The sequence below is a fragment of the Vulpes lagopus genome, chromosome 6, assembly GCF_018345385.1.
Source record: "Vulpes lagopus strain Blue_001 chromosome 6, ASM1834538v1, whole genome shotgun sequence".
In the NCBI taxonomy this organism is placed as follows: Eukaryota; Metazoa; Chordata; class Mammalia; order Carnivora; family Canidae; genus Vulpes; species Vulpes lagopus.
Window position 1 is genome coordinate 102,791,619 of NC_054829.1, and position 27,943 is coordinate 102,819,561.

Genomic DNA, 27,943 nt, shown 5'->3' on the forward strand with positions numbered 1-27,943 from the left:
AGGAGCAGCTGGCTATTGCTGTGCTTCTTCCAACAAGCAAATGCCTGCTGGCTCTCAGGAGATTTGGCACATAATCCAAGCAAACAGGTGCCATTTCCCTAAAGATCAGCAAGTATTGCTCCAAATTCCATAGTGCCCAGCTCATGGCTGTTAAATAGTCACAGCCCGCCCCAGGACTCTCGTTTTAGGGTTAGCTTCTAAAGGGAAGGGCTTTATTTCCTTTTTCCTCTCTGGCCCTTGATCATGCCCACTGCAAGCATTAGCACTTTTTCTGCCTTGGCTGGTTACTTCTCACATAATGGGTGGAAAAAGACCTCAAGCATGGAGACATTATGAGATTTATTGTGCTTTTAAGGACAAACTAATAGTAAGGTGAAAAGCTCTCCTCTAGTAGTTTACCAAAAAAAAAAGTATAAAAATAGCTACCTCTATTTTTATGTGCTCTGTATGCTAAGTGCTATATGCCTTATCACCATTTTTGTCTTTATTTCTCATACCACCCCTGTAATGCAGGCAGTGGTCAATTCTATTTAACAAATAAGGAAGTACACTCCCAGCTTTTGCTGATCGCACAGAACAGTTGTAGCCTGCGCCACACAGTTATGTTATTGTTCCCTTTTTAAATTCCTTTGTATGTGCCAACCCTGAAAACAGAGTTCTTATACCATGTGCTATCTCTTTAATATCACCCACTGCTTATCCCAGGGGATGGGCATTTACCTGGCATTTAATCATTGTTGATTAATGTTTTATATGTTGTGAATACTCATTCTCTTCATTCAGTCAATAAACTCATTGAAGCCTACTTCTCTGCTGACAGTATATTAGTTTCTATGGGAAATAGAAAAATAAAAATGCCACCCATCTTGACCTCAGAGAAATCTAGAAAGGGGGGAGAGTTCTAAATGTAGGAAAGAGAAACTCTACTCACATTTTGCCTATCCCCTTTCTTTGTTCCTCTCCACAAAAGGAGGGAATACTAATCTGACTCATCTGGTTCTAGAACATTTGTTTGGGTCACACTTACTGATGGGCAGGTGTGATGGTTAATTTTAGGTGTCAACTTGACTGGGTCGCAGGGTGTCCAGATACTTGGTGAAACATTATCCTGGGTGTGTCTGTGAGGCTGTTTTAGGATGAGATCAACATTTGATTTGGTAGCTATCAAGCAGATTGCCCTCCCCAATGTGTTGAATCCAATCAGTCAAAAGTGGGAACAAAACAAAAACTGATCCTTCCCCCCTAAAAAGAGAATTCTTTCTGCTTAATGGCCTTCAGAACTGGGACATCAACCTTTTCCTGCCTTCGGATTTGCACAGATACGTTGGCTCTTTCTGGATCTGGAACTTGCTGGTCTTTGGACTGGAACAACCCCATCAGCCCACCTGGGTTTCCAGCTTGCCAACTTACCCTGCAGATCCTGGGACTTGCCAGCCTCTGATATTGTGGGAACCAACCCCTGATATAAATATCTTATATATATTGATTCTGATTCTCTGGAAAAACCATGCCCAATACAGTAAGATTACTGTATTTTAAGAGTTTTGCCCTTCTTTTATTTCCATTGCATGTGGTACAATCAGCAAGCTGACATAATGCCCTTTAGTTAGCAGGCCTTTATTTTGTTTTTCTTATCTGTTTATATGCATACTTAACCTTATTAGCCTTTTTAGTTCCCATACCAAGTAATAAATTAGAAAATGGGATTCTAAGATTTAGATTTTTTTAAAAGAACATTATTCATTTATTTATTTATTTGAGAAAGCGAGCATGAGTGGGGGTGAGGGGTGGCAGAGTGAGAGCGAGAAGCAGACTCCTAGCTGAGCAGGGATCAGACGTGGGGCTCCATCCCAGGACCCCAGGATCATGACCTGAGCTGCCCAGGAGTGCTTTAAATTTAGATTCTGCCTTGGAGCACAGAAGATACTCCAGAAGCCTTAAGTTTAAGCTATGGGCTTTAACCCAGGTTTAGCTCTGAATTGGAGGGTAGTGGTCACTGGCCCAACCATAAAAAGGTACTTTGTTTTGCACCTGCCTTTGGACTTGCACTGATACATTGGCTCTTTCTGGATCTGGAACTTGCTGGTCTTTGGACTGGAACCACCCCTGTCAGCCCACCTGGGTTTGCAGCTTGCCAACTTGTCCCTGTATGTAAATTTTATTCGGGAACTTGGTGGAGAGGGGGGTGACTGGCGGGGATTTTTAGGTTCCTGACTTTAATACCATCAAAGTATACTGAAACTTTATTACCTGACATAACCCACTAGCTATATCACAGGGTCAGAACAAAGTGTTGTCATGGAAGCAAAAGCCATACACTCTGGGACCTCAGGGCAGCACACAATGACTTGAACGTTGGGGAATATATGTGCTTTTTTTAGGTCTCTTCTCGAATACTGGTTCAAGAAACATCCTTGGAATATAAAGAACATTGGGAGCTAAGCAATGCATATGATGGGACGAGGTTAGAGAATGTCATCATTGTTTGAAAAGAGACTGATGCACGATGTACAAGTTGGCTAAGCTAGGCCAACAGCTCTGGCCATATCTGTAGTAGGAAGAGTGCTTCTTATTCAGGTACAAATACCTATCCACACTCCTTGGTTAATGCCAATCCTGAAAGCCTGCTAAGTTCAGATACTATCTCAGGTGCCTATTAGAGAAGGTGATAAACTATATAGTTTTGTCCCCACAATACATCCAGGCATAATTTAAAAAAATCAGGGTCACAGTCAGGAGCCCTCGAAATGTACACACCAGTACTCTGAAATTCTACTTATTATTATAAATACTTTTGTGTTTTGATGTGATCTTACCCATTTAAAATGGGCACCACTCTCTCCTTATAATAGTTTCTGGGTATAATCCATTCACATCTCCCCTCTGCAAGGAAAAGTCGCTGTGGATCTCACAGATGCTACTGAGGAAAATGACCTTCAGCAGGCAGAGATAAACAAGTCTGCTTTTCATCTTCCAACCATTGATTTTCTGCAAGGCAAACCACAAAGCTGCTTTGAAGTCCGGGGGAAAGCTGCAAGGGACGAGGGAGATAAAACTGGAGGCAAGAGTGGATTTGAAATAAAGTCAATCTCTGTCATCTAGGTGTAGATGGCTATTGGCAAAGCTGAAACTGCCAGATTTTATCAAGAGAGAATTTAGATTATTGTAAAAAGAGGGTGTTTTAAGTTGGTAAAACTGGGTTGGAGGAAGGTGATATGTAAAACAAAGAGAAATCTGAAAGGATCTTGGATAAAATGTATCCATTTAGCAGAAACAGTTGCTTTTAATCAAACAGTGGCAAGTGTGTAGTGTATAATCTATTTTAACACTGCTGGGGAAGGCTTCCCTCCTGTTTATGTTGCATTATAGGACCAAAGATACAACTGTAAGAGTATTTTTTGTGTCAAAATTTCTTCTAAAAACAGTACAATAGGGGGATCCCTGGGTGGCTCAGTGGTTTAGCGCCTGCCTTTGGCCCAGGGTGCAATCCTGGAGTCCTGGGATTGAGTCCCGCGTCGGGCTTCCTGCATGGAGCCTGCTTCTCCCTCTGCCTGTGTCTCTGCCTCTCTCTCTCTCTCTATGTCTATCATGAACAAATAAATTAAAAATCTTAAAAAAAACACAATAGGTCTAAATTTTAGCTTGATATTTTGATAGATCAGTTATGACTTTTACAAAAATTGTAAGCATATTACATTAAAAAGAAAGATTTTATTTGAGAGAATGTGAGGAATGGGGAGGAGCAGAGGAGGAGGGAGAGAATCTCCAGTAGACTGTGCTGAGCAGGGAGCCCGACTGGGGGCTGGATCTCAGGAACCTGAGATGATGACCTTAACCTGGAACCAGGAATCCAACGCTTAACCAACTGAGCCACCCAGGTGCCCAAGCAGATTACATTTGAATGATACTTTTCCCTTTACAGAATGCTCTTCCATGAGCTTCATAAGCCTGCGAGATGGGCTGGATAAATGCTATTATCCCTGAGGGAATTGCACAGGGCACACACACTGAGAGAGGGGGCTGAGGAGAGGCCAGAAGAGCAAGGTTCTTGGATTCTTGCTCTCTCCCTCTTTCTACAGGTTCTCTCTAATTCGTGGTTTCTTAGGGGAGAGAAACTCTAACTCTTGCTTCTTTGTCCTCTTTCTGAAATGTGTATTGTTTTTCTCTGTGTCTTTTGACAACTTACTCTTAATGTGTTAGTGCTGGGATTTTGACACGTTTCCCATTCTCAAGGTGTCGGGGAAGTTAAAGTCTGATGCACGAGTTGAGGAGGCCCTGCTCTGGAGACAGCCACAGTGGAGGCTGAGCTTCCTGAACCGTGCTGCAAGAAGTGGGATTGACCGTGATTCTGGTCGGTGTAAGGGTACTTAGTGTTGTGAAAGGAAAGATCCTTGAGAAAGTTCAATCCCTCTCTCAACCATGAGTACAACAATTGCCAGCCAACCTGAAATCACAGCCCACAGTCCTTCCTCATTCCAGCTCTCTAAGAGCTGGGTGAGCAAAAACACACATGCCATTTGAGGGGAAAGCATCATGGAGGAGTTAAGGTTCCACCAACCTTTGAGATAGCTGAATCATTCATGTGCTCTCATGGAGCAACAAAAACATGACCTAGAGCCAAGATATGTCAAGTAGAGGGTCTATGTTGGGAATAACAGCTTTGGAGTTTCAGTAAGACTTTTTAAAAATCTGTTTTCATTTGGTTATTTTTAACAACTAATTTGTACCAGATATTTAATTTAGCATTTTGTTCAGATCCTACAAATCAACTTTTTGTTCTAGCTGATTAAGTAGTAGAAGTACATACCCAAAAATCCACTCACATAAAATTTCAATCAGGCTTTACAAAAAGCACCTACCAGCTTTTAAAACGGTTCAGTTAATGTCATAGACAGGACCCATTAATTAAAAGAACTAAATAATTACAACAATTAATTTCCTCATTTTTTATCCTTTAATAGAATAAAAACTATTCTACTGATTTAATAGAATTAATTTGGCTGACAATAATGAACTTTAATATGAATTTTGATATTACATCATTTAATCAAAAGGGGTAGTTTTAAAATCATTTCAGAATGTCACATAGTTAATTATTTATGGGGCAATTAATATAGTCAGCTTCTGCTTGACCTACTGTCATCTATGGGTAGTTTCTATACAAGTATATAACATCTGGTTTAATGTAAATTTTATAAGTCACCACTGAAATTTTAAGTTGTTGTTGTCTTGCTGCCGACGATTCATGTTAAAATGACATTGCCAGAATTGATATTGAAATAAGTGGGTTAAGATGTAATGTCTTTTTTCAAACTATCTCCTTTAATAATTTCATTCATCTCTACATTTACACTTTAAAAATATGTGATTCACAAGTAAATATATTTTGGAGTGTGTGCTTCAATGTCCAATAAGCACACTTCATTCCATGGTTTTATAAAATATTAGTTAACTAATAGCTATATAAATATTTATATATATGTTTATTTCTGAAATCTGAACTAGTTCTTTTCTATTACCTGGGATACTGTTAGACTTAATCTGCTTAGGATAGTTAAATTAATATAAAAGGTAGAGGAGTGTTTTTAAAAATTTCCTTGCTACCAGGAAAATGCTCATCTCAGACCTCTTTTCAGGCATCAGATGGTAGCATAAATCAAAATGATTTTCTGATATTAACAATAAGGTGTGTTGATACAAAAAAAAATCTGTTACAAACCAAACATAGATAAATCACAGTTTAGGGGGACTATAGAGTCATTGAGTTATATTAGCCCCAAAGGAGGGTTGAAAACACTGAGCAGTCTCTATCAGATTAATTTAAGAAAGTAAATAATTCATAGGAACCTCCTACCTCTGAATTGATATGGTGTGATAACTTTTTTTGCTACACAGCAGTAAATGGATATGTCTCTGAAAATGAATTCTGTTTATAGTAGTTTCTCAGGGTAGGCCTTCATCCCAAGGCAAATCTCAATCATGAGCAGAGCACAGTCAAGCTAGGGCAGATGGGGGGCAGGGTGTACAACACTTTTGGGACAAGAACCTCTTGAATCCTTTGTAAACAGGAAACAGACTCAGAATAAGGAGTTAAAATGGTCACACTGGACACTGCATTAAGTTAGATGCTTTATCCTGTCTCTATATTGCTATATATATTTAATAATAATGTGTGAATGCAGAGATTGTTTTTAATTCTCATTATCCATTTAAAAAAATTCTCCTTGGTGGCATGACACTATGCAAATTACTCTGTGTCATTTGGCCTCAATCCAGTAGTCATATTCCTCACATGCCTTTCAGATTCTTAATGACCCTATAATGGTGTCCATGGCAATGAATACATGGTAGATGGGATTATTAATCGTCCTATAGATAATTTTAGAAAAGATATGTTATCTGACAAGTAATAAATTATCAGGATAGTTTATCTCAGTGCATAAAAATATATTTTTTTAAGTTAGCAAATGACCTAAGTGACCTGTTTCTTCTATGATTAAAAGACCTAGAAATTAGGTTCCCTTTGCCCTCCCCAGATAAATCTTCTTGGCTTTTCACATATAACTAGGAGGCTGATACAAGGACTTTTCCAATCCTCTGAGTCTAGTCCCTAGCTATGGACTAGAAGGCAATGATTGAAGGCCAGTTGTGACCTTGTATATAAAGGACTTGACTGTAGATGGAGACAATGTGGTTCTCTACCAGGGATGTTTTCTGGGTAATGTTTTATTGGAGGTTAGGAGGTAACATTAACAAGAGTTCCTCACAGTGGTTCTATCCTTAGCTCATATAGTTAGCTACATTGTGTGTGTGTGTGTGTGTGTGTGTGTGTGTGTGTGTGTGTGTGTGAGGAATCTTTATTTTGGATGGTGAATATGATAGGGGCAGTGGAGCAGCATCTCCTAGGAGCTGATGTTAAGTGGCACTTCTATGTCACATAGTCAACAGTGAGTTTAATCAACACTTGCAGTTGTTCAATTTTGTATCTGATGCATCATCTAACACAGAGCCTGACCTAAAACTGATCTGTAATGAATGTGTAATGGGGTGAAATTGGTGTCCTTTTGCCTTCTCTGTCTATATGTGATGGACTGAGAAATGGGTTAGGAATCAATCACGAAAGCAGAATTATAATTTTGGATCCTTTACTGGCTATGTGATTTTTTGCAAAATCGTTTCATTGTTCTTATTGTTTGAAACAATGATGCTTGGATTGGATGATCTTTAAAATTCCTTTTACCTTCATGATTTGTAATCTATAGACAACATAATGACCATAGGATGGTAAAACCTATAGTTTGCTGGTGAATATAACTAACTGGCTTTTTAAAAAAATAACAAAAGGAAAACCATGATTTGTGATATTTGCTGTTTCTATGGTGTAAATACTTCTGCTGTTGCCAATTTTAAGTTACCAGCGTGAGATCATTAAACATAGAGTTGGGAAGAAATGGGTATATTCAGCTGTCCCAAGCCACTAGGAGCCAGTTCCAGCACACTATAAGCCTTAAAATAATATGTTATTCTTCTATAAAGGACTGAGAAGTATGCTAATTAAATTGAAAAAAAGTAATAAGGATGGGAAACAAGAATAAATTTCAAGAGTGAATGATACAATTAATGCTTGGATTATACTAGATTTTAATGCTTTACCTAGTGATCACACTATTACAGTTTTCAAGAGAATATTAGGTCATGTACTGTTTTTTTTTAAAGTCACATTTCTATATAAAGATAGTAATATTTTCAAAAGCTATATCTTTTAGAGTGGCAGGATGCAATATTTAGAATCTGATCTAATGCTTTAAATGCATTTGTTATAGCTCTAAGATTAGTCTTAAGCCAAGACTGGACAGGATTTTAACCTCCACCACCCAAAGGATTAATATATAATATTCAGGAATGTTGACAATACAATGCAATGAATACTTGGTACTCATCCATGCACTGTTTACTGGTCACAGTGAGCATTAGAACAGAACAGTATTATTGCAATGTTGCAGAGAATGCAAACTAAAAATGTGTCCTCTGAAGGAAGGAGAAAAAAATATTAAAGAATGTCAGTCCAAGGAGACATGAAGCCTGGAAGTCATGGTAGAAGCTACAAATACCACAGTCTATCTAAAGAACACTGAATTTTCCAAGATACAAGTTTAATCTTCATGTGACAAGCATCTATCATAAGACATTAATAAGAAAATTACTCAGAAAAGATATAAATACATGCAACTTAAAAAATATGGCTAACTTTTAAAATGGCTTATTTGTAATGTGTACTGTTTCTAATATTAAATGCGATAAAACTGGGTTGCAAAACCTAAAGTTTGTGTGTGAGCACTTCCTAGTGTCCGACAGTGAAGGTTTTTAACACTCCGGTTATTTTTCCACATAAAATCTAAGGTGGTAGTTGTGAAGTTGTCTCAGGATGGAACATCCAAACAAAAATCTATCATAAATATTATTGTTTTGCTTCCCCTCTTTGGCTTAATGAATGTTTACCAAGAAGATTGAATTATTTGGTTAACAAAAGGCATATATGAGCCACGTATACCCTTGAGGTGACTATGTATGACTCCGATACAGTAAAACATTCACCAACTCTACAGCACTCTAGGCAGCAGTCCTATATCTTTAGAATGGGTTTTATCAGATGATACTACTGCATAAGATCTTTTAGAGAGGCTGTACCATACTTTTGATATTAATCTATAAAGAAGTACAATTGACCCTTGAACAATACAAGTTTGAACTGTGCAGGTCCACTGACATGAGAATTTTTTTCAATAAGTACAGTACAGTACTCTAAAGGTATTTTCTCTTCCTTATGATTTCTTTAACATTGTCTTTTCTCTAGCTTACTCTATTGTAAGGATAAAGAATTTAATATATATAATATACAAAATATGTGTTACTCAACTGTTTGTTATTGGTGAGGCTTAGGGTCAACAGTAGGCAGTCAAAGTTGTACATGGATTTTTGACTGTGTACGGATTGGTGCCTGTAACCCCTGTGTTGTCTAAGGGTCAACTGTATTTATGTAACTATTTGGAGAAGGAAACAGAGGAGTCAAAGATCCAGCACCATCTATGCTTTCCAAAAGTCTGACATTATTTATTGTTCTCATTTTTAGACAGATGAACACATGCCTAAAAACCTGTTCTAATTTTAGGACTTACCCCAACATTTCTTTCTTTTTTTTTTTTTTTTTTTAAGATTTAATTTATTTATTCATGAGAGAGAGAGAGAGACAGAGACAGAGACAGAGACATATGCCGAGAGAGAAACAGACTCCATGCAGGGAGCCTGATGTGGGACTCCATCTTGGGACTCCAGGATCACTCCCTGGGCTGAAGGCAGGCGCTCAACCACTGAGCCACCCAGGTGCCCCCTTACCCAACATTTCTATTGAATACTTCCATCTGTCTACAACAGATTTGTCTTTCTTCACTCAATACCAGGACAGTCCCTCCTGCACCTTCCCTGATTTGGTGGGGTTATTTTTAGTCATTTCATGGAACAAAGAGTTCTTTGAGACTGTCACTTGTTTCTAGTAGTCAATATAAACTCCCTACTGGAAGGCCCAAGGCTGTGTCTTTTAATCCTATGTGCATTAAAACCACCATTCCTAGGGCCTATATTGATACCGGATATTCCATGGGCCTGATAGCATTTCAGTTCTTCTTCAGATCTGACATCAAGAAATTGGTTAAGTATTAAGACAGTTTTAATCTTTTTAAATTTAGCATTTTGGGACAACTGGGTGGCTCAGTGGTTGAGCATCTGCCTTTGGCTCAGGGCGTGGTCCTGGGGTTACGGGATGGAGTCCCACATTGGGCTCTCTGCATGGAGCCTGCTTCACCTCCTTCTGCCTATGTCTCTGCCTCTCTTTGTGTGTCTCTTGTGCATAAATACATTTAAAAAAATTAGCATTTTTATGTTTTGGAAAAGATGCAGCTAGCTTAGTTTACTCTGTAGTTAGAAGTTACTTGTTCCAACATATAGAATTACAGAATTTTAGAGTTGGGTAGAACATTAGAGATTTTTTTCTTCACTCAGTGAATTGAGATTTCAATATATTTATATATGACCAGGTACCAGGTAAGTTTGCATTGGAAAAAAATTACCTCTTTTTCCCTATCCATATAAATTCTAAAATCCCTAAGTAAGAGACCCAAGTTTTACACTTAACAAGCATCTCCAGTGTAGTGGGTTGCTGAATACAAAAAGAAGTACAAATTATGGTCTTTGACCTTAAGGAGCTCATGTTTTAATATGGGCCCCAAATGTGAACAGATAATTGCAAAATGATGTAATAAGTCTATTATTAGAAGTATGAATGGAATGCTTTGGGTATTGAGGCTTTTAATGCAGTATGAGGAAGACTGAGATGACTGGAGATGCTGCTGCTACTGGATTATGAAGGATTTATAAGTGTGAGTGTTTGTGCATTTTTGGGGCTGGTGGTGGTAGTAAGGGCATTCCAGGCAGATTGAAAAAGAAACATAGTGCTAATAGTGATAGTGTAGGAGTCCATGATATATTACAAAGGGCCTCTATAGAGATGCCTGGGTGGCTCAGCGGTTGAGCGTCTGCCTTTAGCCTAGGGCATGATCCTGGGGTCCTGGGGTCGAGTCCCGCATCAGGCTTCCTGCAGGGAGCCTGCTTCTCCCTCTGCCTATGTCTCTGTCTCTTGCTGTGTCTCTCATGGATAAATAAATAAAATATTAAAAAAAAACCCAAAAAACAAAGGGCCTCTACAGTTATGGGTCATATAGGTTTAGATCAACAAATAGTTGTTGAGGTTAATTTTGTTGGAAATATCTGCCACCGAGTATCATTCCTAGCATGTAAGCACGGAAGTGACTGTATGTTCTTTCTTATTTTACTGTTGAGAATATTAAATATTCATAATTTGAATGTTTAAAAAACTCATTAAAAAATAAATCTAGGGACACCTGGGTGGCTCAGAGGTTGAGCTGTTTGCCTTTGGCTCAGGGTGAGATCCCGGGATTCTGGGATCGAGTCCCACATCGGGGTCCCTGCATGGAGCCTGTTTCTTCCTCTGCCTGTGTCTCTGCCTCTCTCTCTCTCTGTCTCTCATGAATAAATAAATAAAAATAAATAAGTAAAAATAAAAATAAATCTAAATGTATTGAGTTTTAAGAAAGATCAAATGCAAAATTGTGATGGAGGTTGGCTACTATTATCTTCTTACACAACTCTCCTTAATACCCAGGTCTTCATCTTCTCCTGCTACCTTCCAATTCATTCAATTCTCCACTCCTCATCCTTCTCTGCTTTCTCAGTAAGGCAAACTTAAAACTCAGAACCACTCCTTTCAAGTGATCAACAGTGCTGCATTATGTCCTCATAGTCATGAGGATGAATAAATCACAAAAGGTTGAAGGAAAGGATAAGAGGACTTAATGATATTTCTCTTACTATGGTAGATAATGATCTCAAAATACTATTAAGGAAATGGTGGAAAAATTTTCTTACTATTCTTAAATTTTTCTTTGTATATTGTGTAGGGGTCAGAGAATGATACAACCACTAATTATGTTAGTGTCTTGCATCTAATAGGTATTTAAGACATACTTGGTGAGTGACTAAATATTATTCAATGAAGCAAAACAAAATGACATAGCCTCTGGGACAGCTTAGTATCTACACGCAAGAATGTGTTTGGATTCCCATTTTACACCATACACAAACATTAAATCAAAGATCTTGGGAGGGATTAATGGGGAATAACTGCTAATAGTTACAGAATTTCTTTTTTGGAGAATAAAAATGTTCTGGAATTAGACAGTAGTGATGATTGCACTATTTTGTGAATATACTAAAAACAACTGAGTTACACATTTAAAAAGGATGAATTTCATTGTATGTAAATTTTATCTCACTAAAAAAAGTAGATGCAAAAAACCAAAACCTGTAGAAATAAAAGCACAGCAAGAGTTGAATTGAGGCTCTTATTGAAATGTTCTACATCTAGTAGTCCTAACACTGAAGAGGAATATAAGTTAAAGAGGAAAAAAAAACCCCACCACTGTTCAGTTAAAATTGAAGATAGTCAAGAAAGATGCTATATTTCAATAATTGTAAGATGGATATTTTTTCACATTTCTGAAATGGGAATGCATCTTATAATTGATGGTATGTCCAGTTAAATTGGCTGCATTTTTTCTTTCTTTACAATATATACAATTATGACATGTCTTAGATTCAATGAAGTACACTACTTAATTTTTAGAATAATGTGGTATAGGGTGCTAATTATCTTCAATATTAGTTTTCCTCTTCCCACACAGTAAATAATAAAAATTTTAATAATAAATGTTTAATAAATTTTTTAAATAATTAAAGCTCAAAAAAATAAAATTTTTACCTGGGTAAATGATTGCTCAGCCAAAGGTTATATTCCCTGTTTTCTTACAGCTAAGTGTGGCCACATGTCTAAGTTCTGTCCGATGGCATATAAGCAGAAGTAATATGTGCAACTTCTGGTTTGTGCCCTTAAAGAGAAAGAACATTCTTTTCCTTCTCTCCTTTCTTCTATGCTCCCTCCCTTTTTCTTTGCTTCTCCCACACTCTCTCATTCCTCCTTCATTCCCTTCCTTCTAAATGGCATATGTGATGGTGTGAGCTGAGCAGCCATCTTGATCCATGAGACAGAAACCATGTACTCAGGGTGATAAAGCAATGTACAGATACCTGAGTTCTCTTTTTTTAATTTTTAAAAGACTTTATTTATTTATTCATGAGAGACAAACACAGAGAGAGAGGCAGAGACACAGGCAGAGAGAGGCAGGCCCCATGCAGGGAGCCTGATGTGGGGACTCGATCCTGGGTCTCTAGGATCACATCCTGGGCCAGAGGCTGTGCTAAACTGCTGAGCCACCTGGGCTGCCTGATACCTGAATTCTTAATGATTATACAACCAGTATACTAGCCCTAGACTCATTATGGAGACTTTAATGTGAGAAGTACAGTTCCAGTTGGTTTAAGTCACTCTTATTTTGGGTTTCTCTGCTATAGGTGATAAATAAATGTTCTATCTAATGTGAATGGTTCTGACTTTCATTTTCCTGGAAGTAAATTATTATTACTTTTTTCAGTGGGCTAAATTCTTTTCAACAAACCATACACACACACACACACACACACACACACACACACAATCTGTTTGGGCCAAAAATGAGTCACCAAATATAGCATTCACTTATAAGGAATATATTGTGAATAGCTTTTTACTTTTCATTATCATGGAAAGATGACTTCAACCTTCATTCAGTCTATGGTTTTAAAGAATACCTTTGTTAGGACTGTCTGTTCAGTGCAATGGGAGACAGATTTTTCAGTGCAACTGAGATTTCTTGATAATGCTAAATCTGCCTTGTCAGCTGAATTCCTCTGGCTTTGTGTTGCACTGTGGTAAAAATACATGATCGGATTTCACTGTTAAGGAAATTCTTTCAGCAATACATGTACAGTCAAGTTTGTTGCCTGGATAGCTGAACGTGTGGGTTATGAGATTAAAAAAAAAAAGCTTCAGGACAAAACTTTATGGCAATGCCGCAATGTGGAAGTCTAGCTGTTTTAGAGTGGTGAGGCTATGAAGATTGTGCTGTTGAGGGCTGATATCACTCTGTCCTTTTCACAGTCACAGTCCTGGTTCTTCATATTTGAGGAGATGGGACGGTGAGGAGGCCTGTTGGCTTGATCTTATTAATGCCACCATCTAAAATGCAGATTCTTGGATATTTCATCTTCACAAGATGAGCTGCAAACTAAGAAAACAAAAAGGCCAAATTTATAGAGGATATACAAAATCTCTATTTCTCCTATTCCATTTTTTTCTCAAGCTGTGAAAGACGAAACTACTTTAATAATACGATCACTGATGTATCAATGAATATCATTAATCGAGTATTTAATATAAATCAAATCACCATTTAACATATTGACAGCTCCTTTATACTATGGAATAAATGTGTCTCTTTAGTTCTCTTTTTAAACTTGTCAGAACACACAAAGAGATGGAAAAATATTCCATGCTCCTGGATTGGCAGAATTAATATTGTGAAAATGTCAATGTTACCCAGGGCAATTTACACGTTTAATGCAATCCCTATCAAAATACCATGGACTTTCTTCAGAGAGTTAGAACAAATTATTTTGAGATTTGTGCGGAATCAGAAAAGACCCCGAATAGCCAGGGGAATTTTAAAAAAGAAAACCATAGCTGGGGGCATCACAATGCCAGATTTCAGGTTGTACTACAAAGCTGTGGTCAAAAAAAAAAAAAAAAAAAAAAAAAAAAAAAAAAAAAAAGCTGTGGTCATCAAGACAGTGTGGTACTGGCACAAAAACAGACACATAGATCAATGGAACAGAATAGAGAACCCAGAAGTGGATCCTGAAATGTACGGTCATCTAATATTCGATAAAGGAGGAAAGACTATCCATTGGAAGAAAGACAGTCTCTTCAATAAATGATGCTGGGAAAATTGGACATCCACATGCAGAAGAATGAAACTGGACCACTCTCTTTCACCATACACAAAGATAAACTCAAAATGGATGAGAGATCTAAATGTGAGACAAGAGTCCATCAAAATCATAGAAGAGAACACAGGCAACACCCTTTTTGAACTCGGCCACAGTAACTTCTTGCAAGATACATCCACAAAGGCAAAAGAAACAAAAGCAAAAATGAACTATTGGGACTTCATCAAGATAAGAAGCTTTTGCACAGCAAAGGATACAGGCAACAAAACTCAAAGACAACCTACAGAATGGGAGAAGATATTTGCAAATGACGTATCAGATAAAGGGCTAGTTTCCAAAATCTATAAAGAACTTATTAAACTCAACACCAAAGAAACAAACAATCCAATCATGAAATGGGCAAAAGGCATGAAGAGAAATCTCACAGAGGAAGACATGGACATGGCCAACATGCACATGAGAAAATGCTCTGCATCACTTGCCATCAGGGAAATACAAATCAAAACCACAATGAGATACCACCTCACACCAGTGAGAATGGGGAAAATTAACAAGGCAGGAAACCACAAATGTTGGAGAGGATGCGGAGAAAAGGGACCCTCTTACACTGTTGGTGGGAATGTGAACTGGTGCAGCCACTCTGGAAAACTGTGTGGAGGTTCCTCAGAGAGTTAAAAATAGACCTGCCCTACGACCCAGCAATTGCACTGTTGGGGATTTACCCCAAAGATTCAGATGCAATGAAACGTCGGGACACCTGCACCCCGATGTTTCTAGCAGCGATGGCCACAATAGCCAAACTGTGGAAGGAGCCTCGGTGTCCATCGAAGGATGAATGGATAAAGAAGATGTGGTCTATGTATACAATGGAATATTACTCAGCAATTAGAAACGACAAATACCCACCATTTGCTTCAACGTGGATGGAACTGGAGGGTATTATGCAGAGTGAAGTAAGTCAATTGGAGAAGGACAAACAGTGTATGTTCTCATTCATTTGGGGAATATAAATAATAGTGAAAGGGAATATAAAGGAAGGGAAAAGAAATGTTGGGAAATATCAGGAAGGGAGACAGAACATAAAGACTCCTAACTCGGGGAAACGAACTAGGGGTGGTGGAAGGGGAGGAGGGCGGGTGTTGGAGGGGAATGGGTGACGGGCACTGAGGTGGACACTTGATGGGATGAGCACTGGGTGTTGGTAAATTGAACACCAATAAAAATTAATTAAAAAAAAAAAGAAAGAAAAAGCGTCAATGTTGAGTTTTCAGATAAGGATTTTGAGTTCTGCTCTGCTTGTGGCTGCAATCACCCATGTTAAATACTGGCCCCTAACAGTGAAAGCAGGTCTGCATCTTTTTCACTCCTACCATGGCAGCAGTTCCTCTTTTCCATTTATTCATTTATTTATCAAATGTTTTAGTGAGCACCTACTGAGTACTAGGCATTGTTCCAGTTTTTGCAGTGCTTATAGATCAGTGGAGAGAGTAACTAACAAACAACAAGTAGTATGGCTATTACACAAGCAGAAGTTCAGGGTACCTCTGAATTCAACAGGGGCTAAGGGAGCTGTTCCCCCCTCTCCAGCCCTCTTTTCTTGATGCTTGAAGGGAATGGGAACCCAGATGTGATGGCCACTTTGTTGATCAGATAATATACTCTGTGGCTATAGTTTGAAAGGGAGGAAAGAAAGGGCTATGTACAGGGGTGGTTTCCACCATGTGAAAAAAAGCCATGCCATTCATGGAGAAGATATGTGGTAGAACAGAGGAGAACCAGGCAAGTAGAGTTCAGGGTCTCATCCATCTTTTACTCTTCATCTGGCAGGGCTTTGGCAGGGTTAGGGTGTTAACACACAGGGTACTGGACTTCAGTGATTAAGGATCTAAGGTAGCTTGCAGCTGCAGCTTTGGGAGAGGCCTGACCTCAAAGAGAAGTCACAAACCTAGACTCACTGAGCAATATCCTTGGCAGAAGTGGCAGGATGTCATATTGGACCAGTGGTTATAGAGCTCTCAGAATCTTCTGGGTGCTTTTAGTAAACAGTGATACCCAAGACCCACTCTAGATCAGTAATAAGTAGAATTTCTTGGGATGTAGCTCCAACATCAGGTTCTTTGTTTGTTTGTTTGTTTGTTTGTTTTAAAGACTCCTAGGTGATTCTATTGTATAGCTAGCATTGAGGATAATTTAACTAGGTAACGGGATTCATTTGCTGGTCAGGTTTGTCTGAGATCTCAAACTACAATTTTAGCAGGTATGGTCTTGTGTGGAGAGCAAGTTACTTTGCACTAAAAATGCTGTCATGTTTGCAGGGCTGGGATTTGTGAGACCAAGTCCTATGTGGAGAGAATGGGGTTCTGCACAACCAGCTGAGATCTATAGGTCAACATTCCATATGGAGTTGGCAGGGTCTGATATTTGCTGGAATAGGATTTGGGGACTCATAAATGGCAAGGTGGCTGCATTTCTTATGGGAAATATTCCCATGTGGAAAAGGCAAAGCTCTTACATTTTTGTCATTCCTCTGGTTAGTAGAATCTGGTGGTGCTTTTCATTTCTAGGGTTTAGTCAGACACACCTCAAAACAGCACTGTCTGAAAGTGGCAGGCCCTTATGGGTGGCACTCCATTTTGTTTTCTCTGTCTTTCATCTTAGCTTGAATTAAGAGGCTGGCATGTTTGTCCACGGAAGTCAAGTTCTATTATAGGAGGAGAATAAGTGGAGGAAAGGGATATTTTGACCTGCACAGAGTAGTGTAGCTTAACTAAGGCCAAGAAATTAAGGCTGAGTATGGCTAATATTTAAGAGAAGCACAGAACAGGATCATGTTGTTTCTTATTGGGTGTCCTAGGACGCAGGTTTGGTAGAACCCACAGGCAGCTAAGAAAATTTGGCTTCTGCAAGATTCTGAAAGGAGCACATTGTAGGACAATTAAGTTTCTTGATGTGAAACTTTGGCCTTGTGAGTTTAAGTCTGTATGGGGAACTGGACAATTGCCATAAATTGACTAACACTCTAGTGAAGCTCAAACTGAGGTCTTTTTCTCTTCCATTTTATTTGTCCATTCCTTTCCATCCAAATACTGCTAAATTTGGGATATGGAAATACTACTTTTAGTTGGACATAGAACTGAATAAGGGAGCTGTAGTAATTTCATTTTCTTGGTTTTATGGATACGAGTTTGATGCTATATTAATCCTATGTATCCTCTTGACTCCTGCAATTCTGAAAATATGGTGTCCATTTAATATTTCTGACACTGTGTCATTGGGGCTGGACTGGTACTTCATGCAAATTATATACCTATTTCTAAGTTTGGCTGGACAACTCAATAAGTGTGGGATGAAAAAATATGACAAATAAAATATGGGATAATTTCTATATTTAGAGTACAGTGTGGTCTTTTGTTAAAAATAACCCAAGTGCTGTCTTGTTCTGATTATTTAAGAAATTCTGAGGTCATTAATAAGGGTCTTGATCATTTGAAGGGGTTATTTTTTGTGATTCCAATTAGAAACACAGTTGGGAAATTTGGTAGTATAAAGATTGTATCTTTAAAAATTTTTTTAAAAAATAGTTTGTGTTACATAAGGGGATATATAAATTAATTGTAGTTTTTTTCTAAATAGCTGTAGTTTTCTTGTTTTAATTTTCGGTTTCCTATACAGTTTCCGTTTCCATCTTATCTCTTCTCATTCTCTCTTTTTATTAGGAAAAATGTCAAAGATCTATATAAAAATAGACAAGAATGGTATAATGAGCTCCTAGGTACCCAAAACCCAGTTTGAACAATTACAACTCAGACAATTTATTTCATTTGTTCCTCCTACCCACTCCTCTTGACCACATCCATTATTTTGATGTAAATCCCATATATCATTTAGTACATAAATATGTATCTTTGAAATAAAAATACTTAAAAGATATAACCACAGTACCATTATCACACCTAGAAAATATTAATAATAATCCCTTAATATAATTTAGTAAGTGTTCAAATTTACAATTACTTCATAAATGTTATCTTTTCCTCCATTCATCTATCCATTCATCCATCCCCTACTTATCTATATTTACAATCTGTTTATTTGCATCAGGATCCAAACAAGGTTCATACATTGTGACTAATGGATGTCTTTTAGCCTCCTGTAATATACATATTTATTCTATCTCTTCATTTCTTTGCAGAAAGCCTATTCTCTCTTGAATCTATTCCAATCAGACTTTTGTCTCTATCACTCCCCTAAAATACACTTAAAAAGGTCAGCAAGAATATCCACTTTGTCACACTGCCAAATTCAATTTTTAAGACTCAATTTGGATCTGATTTGACCCATCAGCATTATCTGACACATTTGATTATACCTTACTCTTTTCAAAACTCTCTTCCATTGGCTTTCAGTAGGTCAACCTCTCCTAGTTCTCTTACCTCACTAGCTGATCTTTCCAGTCTGCTTTGGTATATTTTCCTTGTCTTCATGACTTCTGTCCCATTGCTGTTTTCTGAGTTCTCTTCTCCATCTCCATTCTTCCACTAAGTGATATCTAGTCCCATGGCTTTAAGTCTCATCTGTACACTAATGCCTTTAAATTTATGTCTTTAGCCTCTTCCCTGAACTCTAAACTCATGACTCTCTTTCCTCAATATCTCTAGTTAAGTTTTCCAAACTTAACAGTTTCAAAGGAAAACACTTAATTTCTGCTTTTATCTCTACCTCTAAACTTCTGCTGAAGTCTTCCACATATCAGGAAAGAGCAGCTTTACTCTTCCAGCTATATAAGCAACAAATATGGATATATATTTCTTTTTTCTACCAAAGCATCATGTAGTGTCTAACTTTCAAAACATACTGAGAACATAATCACTTCTCACCACCTCTGCTATTGCCACACAAGCCCAAGCAATCATTATTTCTTAAATAGATTACACCACATATTATTCTAACTGGTCTTTCCTACTTCCATCCTTGCTCCAGTGGTCTATTCACCACACAACATGAGTGATCCTTTAAAAATGTTAGATCATATAACCTCTCTTTTCAAAGCATTTTAATGGCTCTTGGTTTTATTACTTTTTTTCAGAATAAAATCTAAAGTCTTTACTTTTATCTATGAGGTCCTACATGAGCTGCCAACCTGCAAACCCTTCCTCCACTCCCCATTTTCAGCCTCTTTAATCTCATCACATCTTAGATTATAGCAATAACTTCTTGTCTGACTGCTTCTCTCCTCATCACCTAAAGTCTTTCACTATATGGCAACCATAATGATTCTATTAAAATAAAAGTCATGGGATGCCTGGGTGGCTCAGAGGTTGATCATCTGCCTTCAGCCTAGGGCGTGATCCTGGAGTCCTGGGATCGAGTCCCACTTCGGGCTCCCTGCATGGAGCCTGCTTCTCCCTCTGCCTATGTCTCCCATGAATAAAGAAATAAAATCTTAAAAATAAAATAAAATAAAATAAAATAAAATAAAATAAAATAAAATAAAATAAAATAAAGTCAGATCATCATTGTTTCCCATGTTCTAGTGGCTTTCCATCTCATTCCAAATAAGGGCTTTCCTGATCATCTTATAAAGAAAATAAGCCACTAGCCTTCTTTCCCCTCATCCTACTTTATTTTCTATTTCAGCATTTATAACCCCTTGATATATATTTACTGACTATAATTGTAAGTATATTGTAAGCTCCATGAAAATAGAGACTTTGTTTTACTTATTACTGTTTCTCTAATGCCCAGAAGAGTGCCTAATACACAGAATTTGCTCTAATATCTACTGAAGAACTGATTCATTCATTCAAGAAATGCTTTTTGAGCATCTACAGTGTGTTAGGAAGTATGCTTGACACTGGTTAAACTGCTTTATTGCCAGCAGAGAAGGAAAAAAGGATTTTAGAAAATAGTAAGGAAACTAATTGGATCTGGTAAGAGTCAAATATTATTTTCTCTTATCCTTTACTAACAGAGTCTTTGCTCAACTCTTTTAAGTTGAAAGAGGTAAGATGATTTCTAAAACTTATGTTTTTAAAAGGTATCTACATAAGAAAAACAATTTATACAAAAATATTGATGATGAAGTTTATGAATATGTAAATAATAAACTCTTGTGTAATAATTTTGCTGTAGAAGTCCACAGAGTAGTCAGATGACAGTTAATTTTATTTCCAGTTAATTTCCATAGTTCAGGAACTGAAATAGATAAAATCATTTGAAAAGGATGCAGTGGAAGTTTTACTTTCTACTCTTGGGCTCCACATGACTTCTCAGCCACTGTTCTCTCAAGAAGCTTGGCAATTTCTAGTGGTATGTGGGCCATTTGTTTGTGAAAAACAAGTAAGTTAATATTTTCATGTGCAATGATAAATTTGTCTTTTTTTTTAAGATTTTATTTATTTATTCATGAGAGACAGAGAGAGATAGAGGCACAGACACAGGCAGAGGGAGAAGCAGGCTCCATGCAGGGAACCCGACGTGGGACTTGATCACACCTGGGCCGAAGGCAGTGCTAAACCAATAAGCCACCCAGGCTGCCCTCTTCGTTGTCTTTCTTATATGTAAGTCTAAGAAATCTCATGGGGGTTAAAGGAAGATAATTTAAATTTTTTAAAGTATACATTTTGATTAGAAATGGTAACAAAACTAGATATTTCCTGAAGGCAGGGGTGCCTGGGTGGCATAGTCAGTTAAGCATCTGACTTTTGGTTTCAGCTCAGGTCATGATCTCAGGGTCATGAGACTGAGCCCCACATCAAGTTTGGTGCAGTACAGAGTCTGCTTGAGATTCTTTCTCTCCCTCTTCCTCTGCCCCTCTCCCCACTTATGCACACACTCTATAATAAACAAATCTTAAAAAAAAATTTCCTGAAGGTGCATGATATCTCAGCATACTATAAGTCAATGCAACTTTTTTTTCATTGTTTGCTTTGTTGAAATCCCAATAATAGTCCTTTTCCTCCTCACACGTCAAAATGTTTTCCTTTCTTCCTCTTCCATTTTCCTTTGATCTCTTGTTTTCTTTGTTGATGTCCTCTACCAATCATGTGCTCTAAAGCAATTTAAAAAAAAAATTATAAGCTAGGGGCATCTGGGTGACTCAGTCGGTTAAGCGACTGCCTTTGGCTCAGGTCTTGGGAATGAACCCCACCTCAGCCTGGGTCTTTTGTTCCCAGGGTCTTGGGAATGGAACCCCACCTCAGCCTCCCTGCTCAGTGGGGAGCTTGCTTCTCTAGCTTCTTCCACTCCTGGCCACTTGTGCTCTCTCACTCTCTCTCTCTCTCAAATAAATAAATAAAATCTTAAAAAAATAAACTTGTAAGCTAGTTTATAATGGAGGCAATGGATTTATACAGTTTCTTGAAACAAATTTAAGCATCTTTAAAGGGTCTTTTGGCAGTCTATTGTTAAGCCGATTACCTGGAATTTGTCTTCCATTCTGGAATAATGCATTTATAAGCTATTAAATTTAATCACAAGAATGAAAAACCCTACTTTTTATTGTATTGTAAAATACTAAGGTGCTTATTTCATATGTGGAAGGATTGTACGTATACACATCCTGTTTTAACTCTTTGAATTCTAGTCTGAACTTCTAAATCCTTAACTGATGTTTTCATACTCCTGTCCCATTAGCACTTCAAACTCCCTATGTCTAAAATTCATCACAGTCTCTCTAAATCTACTTTCTCTTCCTATCTCTGTTGAAGGTATCAGCAGTCCCCGCTGCCCCCCAGCCCCGACCACCACCAAAACCCAATCTGGAAATTTTAAGGTTATCTTTGACTTTTAAAGGTTTTTTTTAAGGTTATTTTTGACTTTTGACTTTGACTCCATGTTCATTTAGTCACAAAGCTGTGTCAGTTCTCTCTGTGCTTGTCTTGGATCCATTCCTTTTTTCCGTTCCTCTGCTCCTACTCCATTTTAGATCCTAATTACTCTTGGATTAGTTCCTAAATGGTTCTTGTGCTTTTAGTTTTTCCTTTTCCATTTGCCTGGCACTCTGCTGCCTACACAGAGCAATTTGGGAGACCCTCAGAAATCCTGAGACCCCCCTAACACTATTGTGTAGACTTTTTTCTTTCTAAAGGCTATTGCCCTCAGGCAAGGTGATTCAAGATCTGTGGATCCTTTCCAAGGAATGGCTTGCTTCTTTATAGTCAGGAAGGACAATATATAATATCCAAAAGTCCTTACGGAAAATTTCATTTTGATAATATTATCTAAAGTTTCTTTGTATTTTGGGATCCCTGGGTGGCGCAGCAGTTTGGCGCCTGCCTTTGGCCCAGGGCGCGATCCTAGAGACCCGGGATCGAATCCCACGTCGGGCCCCGGTGCATGGAACTTGCTTCTCCCTCTGCCTGTGTCTCTGCCTCTCTCTCTCTGTGACTATCATAAATTAAAAAAAAAAAAAAAAAAAAGAAGTATTAAAAAAAAGTTTCTTTGTATTTTAAGGACAAAAGAAATTCTTCATTTTAGATTTATGCTTATTTATTCTTTATATAAATACATGCATCTATTTACATGTAAATTAGAAATTAATGAGAAGACAGTCTTTCCGTGTCCTGAATAAAGTAAGAGAAGATAGTGACAGAATGCTACCAGATGCCTTGAATCATATAATAAAAGCAGTGAGGCCATTTCCCCTATGTTCTTTGGAAAGTTGCAGGGCTTTGCCTATAATTCTCAGACAAACTCCTGTTTCCTTTTCTCCACAGCCATGATAGCTTTGCTAAACGGGGGCTTAGAAACTATTTAGACAGTGGGAGATTGCAAGCTTAAGACAAGATCAGCATAAAGGCAGAATCTGGGAAGAACCTAGCATGGAAATAGACTGGGAACATAGAGAAATTCTTTAACTGGTCTCTAGTTTTTGGTGTTTAAAAATTTATATTTTATTGCGATCAAGGGCAAAGGAGAGGGAAGACACCAAAAATAATTTGCCAAATGACTTTCTAAAATACAGCTGATATAGTATCACTTTTCTTCTTAAAAACCTTTAATAGTGCCCCATTGCTAAACGTAAACTCCTCAGTATAGTATTCAAAGCCATCTGTATCCAGACTCCTCACCTATCTTTCCAGACTTGTCTGTAGCTAAAAAAATGCTCTTCAAAGAAGCCCTGTGCTTTCCAATCAGCATGTGCTATTTGCTTTGTCTGGAATATTCTCTCCTGACGATGGCTCTCCTCCCAAGACATTTCATTACTGAAATTCTACTCATAATTCAAGGTGTATTATCATCTTCTCCATGAAGGAACTTCATTTAACTGGAAGAAATTTCTTCCTTCTCACTGATTTTCTAGAACTTTAATTATAAATTTCACACAGCACATGCTACATTCTGCTTTGAGTTTTAATTGGTTGTATACATGTCTTATCTTCCTAACTAGAAGTTGTTGATGGCAAGAGACCATATCTTTCTCCTTTCTGTTTCCTCATAATAGTTTCCATCAGGGAACTGGAGGGTATTATGCTGAGTGAAATAAGTCAATCGGAGAAGGACAAACATTATATGGTCTCATTCATTTGGGGAATATAAATAATAGTGAAAGGGAATAGAAGGGAAGGGAGAAGAAATGGGTAGGAAATATCAGAAAGGGAGACAGAACATGAAGACTCCTAACTCTGGGAAACAAACTAGGGGTGGTGGAAGGGGAGGAGGGCAGGGGGTGGGGGTGAATGGGTGACAGGCACTGAGGGGGGCACTTGACAGGATGAGCACTGGGTGTTATTCTGTATGTTGGCAAATTGAACACCAATAAAAAATAAATTTATTATTAAAAAAAAGTTTCCATCAGAAAGAACTTTCCATCAGAAAGAACCATAAGAACTTAATGTTTGTTTTCTTGAATTAAACTAGTAGTTGATATTATTATTTTTTCTTTTGCCTTCCCCTTTTCACTAATTTCTGCATATGTTCAGTCTATAGTAAATTATTATTTTTCATGTGCTCATTCATTAACTTAGTCATTAATTCAAACATCAAATATTTATCAAGTGCTTTCTACTTCAAAGGCATTATGCCAGGAGCCAGGAGTACAATGAATATAATCCTTGTCCTCAGTGAGCTTGGAGTTTAGTTGGGGATACAGAGAAGTGAAGAGGCAATTAAAATGCCATTTGATAAATGCTCTATAGAGCCATCATTTATAGTTGTACAAATTATGTCTTGCATGAGAGAACCTGGAAAAGAGGTAAGTGCAGCATGAAATGTAGCCCCTCTTTTCTCTTCCAAACTTTGTGTCCTTACCTGTTGCTGTGTGTCGCTAAAGGAAGGATGGGTTTTTAAATAAAACACACAGAAATTCTATATATGATAGTGGTGCCATTGTCATTATAAAAGCAAAAAAATATCCTATGAGCCCTTGGCAAGGGTACTTAGTCCCAGACTTGAGGAGTTAAGATAGAGTTCCTTGAAGAAATGGTATATAAACAGTCTTTTAAGACACATGGGAATTACCTAGGTGAACAGAAGTAGGAAGAATGCTCCAAGTAGAGAGAAATACAAAAAGATAGTACATAAAGAAATACAAGTAGTTCTTGCAGTGGAACCTAAGAGGCTAAGGGAAGAGCTGTGAGGGATGAGCTTGTTTCACAAAGCAGAGTCCAGATCATGAAGGGTCTTGTAAATCGTGAGTAGGATTTGAATTTTATTTTGAAGGCAACAGAAAGTCACAGAGACATTTTGACAAGGATCAGTTTACATTTCAAAAGCTTGCCCTAGTTGTGGGGCAAAACTGGGGGAACGGGATTGCAAGTCAGGCATGAGGTACTGGTGATCTGAGTTAAGACAGGTGGGGAGTAGGGATGAGGGAATTCCAGACCTAGTTAGCAAGGTGATAAGACAAACAATAATTTTCTATATAATTTGTCATCACTAGTTGAGAATGTGAGATAATTCACTATTTCATTCAAACAGACTGGGTGGTATAGAAAAAAATGTAGGAACTTTGTAGTTAACACAGAGTTTGAGTCAGGGTTCTGCCACTGGTTAGCTGTGGGATCCTGGGTATGTCACTTAGCTTTTGTGGCTTTAGTGTCCTCACCTGTTAATATGTAGTAATATATTGAGTAGTATACTTGAGTATTGTTGGATTAGATATAGTATGTATAAGTGCTTGATTCATAGTAAATAGTATAAGCTAGTTTTCTTCTTTCTTTTCTCTTTCCCTAATTGATCCATTAATAGGAGAGCCATTTACAATACCTTATACAGATTTAAACTTAAATAGCAGATTTGTCTCCAAATGGGGTATCAGGTAGGGTTTACAGTATTTATGAACTGTTTATAAAACAGTAAGTGCTACTGTTTACTAGGTTACATATACTTTGAGCAATTAGATGAAAACTATGGATCTATTCTCTTTCAAAAAATGACACATTTGTACATCACTTTACAGGTAATTTTAATTAGTTCAAATTCTAAAACTCATGATGGACTCTTGGTTTAAAAGTTTTCCTTTATACTAATCTAATTTTTAATTTATGATAGTTGATTGTGTTTATCCACATGGCAATTGGGATCTAGTGTTTATCCATATGGCAGTTGGGATCTTCCTATAGATTTACAGATTAGGTTTAACAATAGCTTATACTTTCAAAGAAGGCCTCTTAAGAATGGCTATGTGGATTTTTTTTTTTTTTTTGGAAAGCTGATATTAAGAAAATAGAAAACGTTTTTAGACATGACAAAGTTTTTTTGAAAACAGTTCTTATTCTAATAGGAAAAAAGGATACTGGCTTATATTAGAGGATAAGCCTCTTCTGATAAAATTCCATCATCTAATATCATCATGTATCAGGAGCCCTAATGAGCCTTGTGGTACATTTTCCTTTGATCTGTGATATTTGGGACCAGAATTTCAGCAACAAATCATTTATCAACTTGTGTTTATACTAGACAACTTAGAACAGTAAACCCATACTGTGTCTTAGCCACTGGCCATATTATACACATAGTATACTATGCTCTGAAAAGAATGTATACAATAAAAACTCAGATTCAAAACAGTTGGGGCTATGATGGATCATAGCCAAGTTCCAGCCTCTGTAGGTCAAGTGGGAGGGCAACTATGGTTAGTTTGTTAATCAGCCACAGACATTCCTGTGGTAAGGAGTAATTAATTAAATGGTGGGCCGTGGAGGGCAGGGTGGGTACGTAGAATAACACATACTGAGAAAAGATAACTTTCATCTTGTGACAGGTCATGAATATAAGGTGCCAGAGATCACAAGATTCAGAAGATGACTTGGCAGTTTTTCCTGAAAATTGGAAATGTGTTCCCTCTGTCTTTTTAAAAACTGCCTGTACACATAATACATCTAGTAAAGATGTTTAAAAAACAAAGTCTGGTTAGGTGTTTTAAGGCTCCCACGGTGCTTTTTACTTCACAAATCCTTTGAAAAGCTATGAGAACAGGGACTCTATAGGTCAAGTTTTAGCTGGGTGGTCTTTTAAAGTAAGTTATACTCCATCATTCAACAAAAGTTATATGGAAGACTTTTCACTGTTACTTGTAGGTCTCATATTATGTCTAGTGTGTTCAAGCCACATTAATATCTAAAATGTTTCCTTATAATCTGATATAAACCCACAGACCAAAACATTTGCTGACAAGAAGGCAAAGAATAAGCCAGGAAGAAAGCCAACTTTAACCATAGCCAGTGCTTATGGGTCTAAAATGACCAAGAAAGAATTCCTTGCATATTTGGAACTCATAAAAGAGATTCACTTCCCATTCTTTACCAAAATGCTTAAGGCACAATTATAAAGAGGCCTAATATATTTTCTGACAGGTAAGAGATCTCATACAAAGAGGTTTAAAAGTATTATATTAATCTGAAGACTAGGTAGATACTATCTGGAGCCAGAGAAGTCTACTGTGGGGACAACATATACTGAATTGGCTCAAAGTGTTTTCAGAGTCACCTGGTCCCCTCTGAGCACTCTTGCCAAGGGATGACAATGTGGAAGCCTTACATTACTGTAGTACAGACCGACTTTCAACCTAACATCCCAAACCAAATAACACTGGCTTCCAGAGGAGGGTAAATAAACACAAATGGACGGTCATTTTTTTTAGAAAAATAGTTGCAACGGCATGCTTTCCTTTTACGAATATGATTATTTGCAGTTGATAACATGCCATTTTATAATTTTAATTCTTACATGGGTATGTAGAATTTATCAGGCACTCACACTCTTTAGTCATAGAACGTCCACCAAAATCATTTCTTGTCTAGGTTTCTGAACCAACTGTTATTCGAAAATATATGTTTGGCTCTTTTCTTTTTTCTTTTCTTTTTTTTTTTGCATTGTTTTGTTTTAAAGGAAAGAATAATAGCAATAATAGTACACATGGCTGATTACTGTCACTGACTGGCTCTTATATTCTCAGATGAGTATTTCTTTTGATGACAAAAGAAAA

At 37.5% G+C, this 27,943-nt stretch overlaps 1 protein-coding gene across 3 annotated transcripts in view; it reads right to left on the reverse strand.

The window, feature by feature from the left end:
* Positions 1–11,111: 11,111 nt before the first annotated feature.
* Positions 11,112–27,943, reverse strand: part of TBCK (TBC1 domain containing kinase) — a 229,078-nt gene continuing 212,246 nt past the window's right edge. For 2 of the 3 annotated variants that reach the window (XM_041758248.1, XM_041758250.1), the window contains exon 26: positions 11,113–13,793. In XM_041758248.1, the coding sequence (XP_041614182.1) occupies positions 13,683–13,793 (111 nt within the window). In that variant the 3' untranslated portion in view covers positions 11,113–13,682. Of the gene's footprint in view, positions 13,794–27,943 lie in introns of all 3 variants that reach the window. The other variant, XM_041758251.1, reaches the window with a different exon arrangement.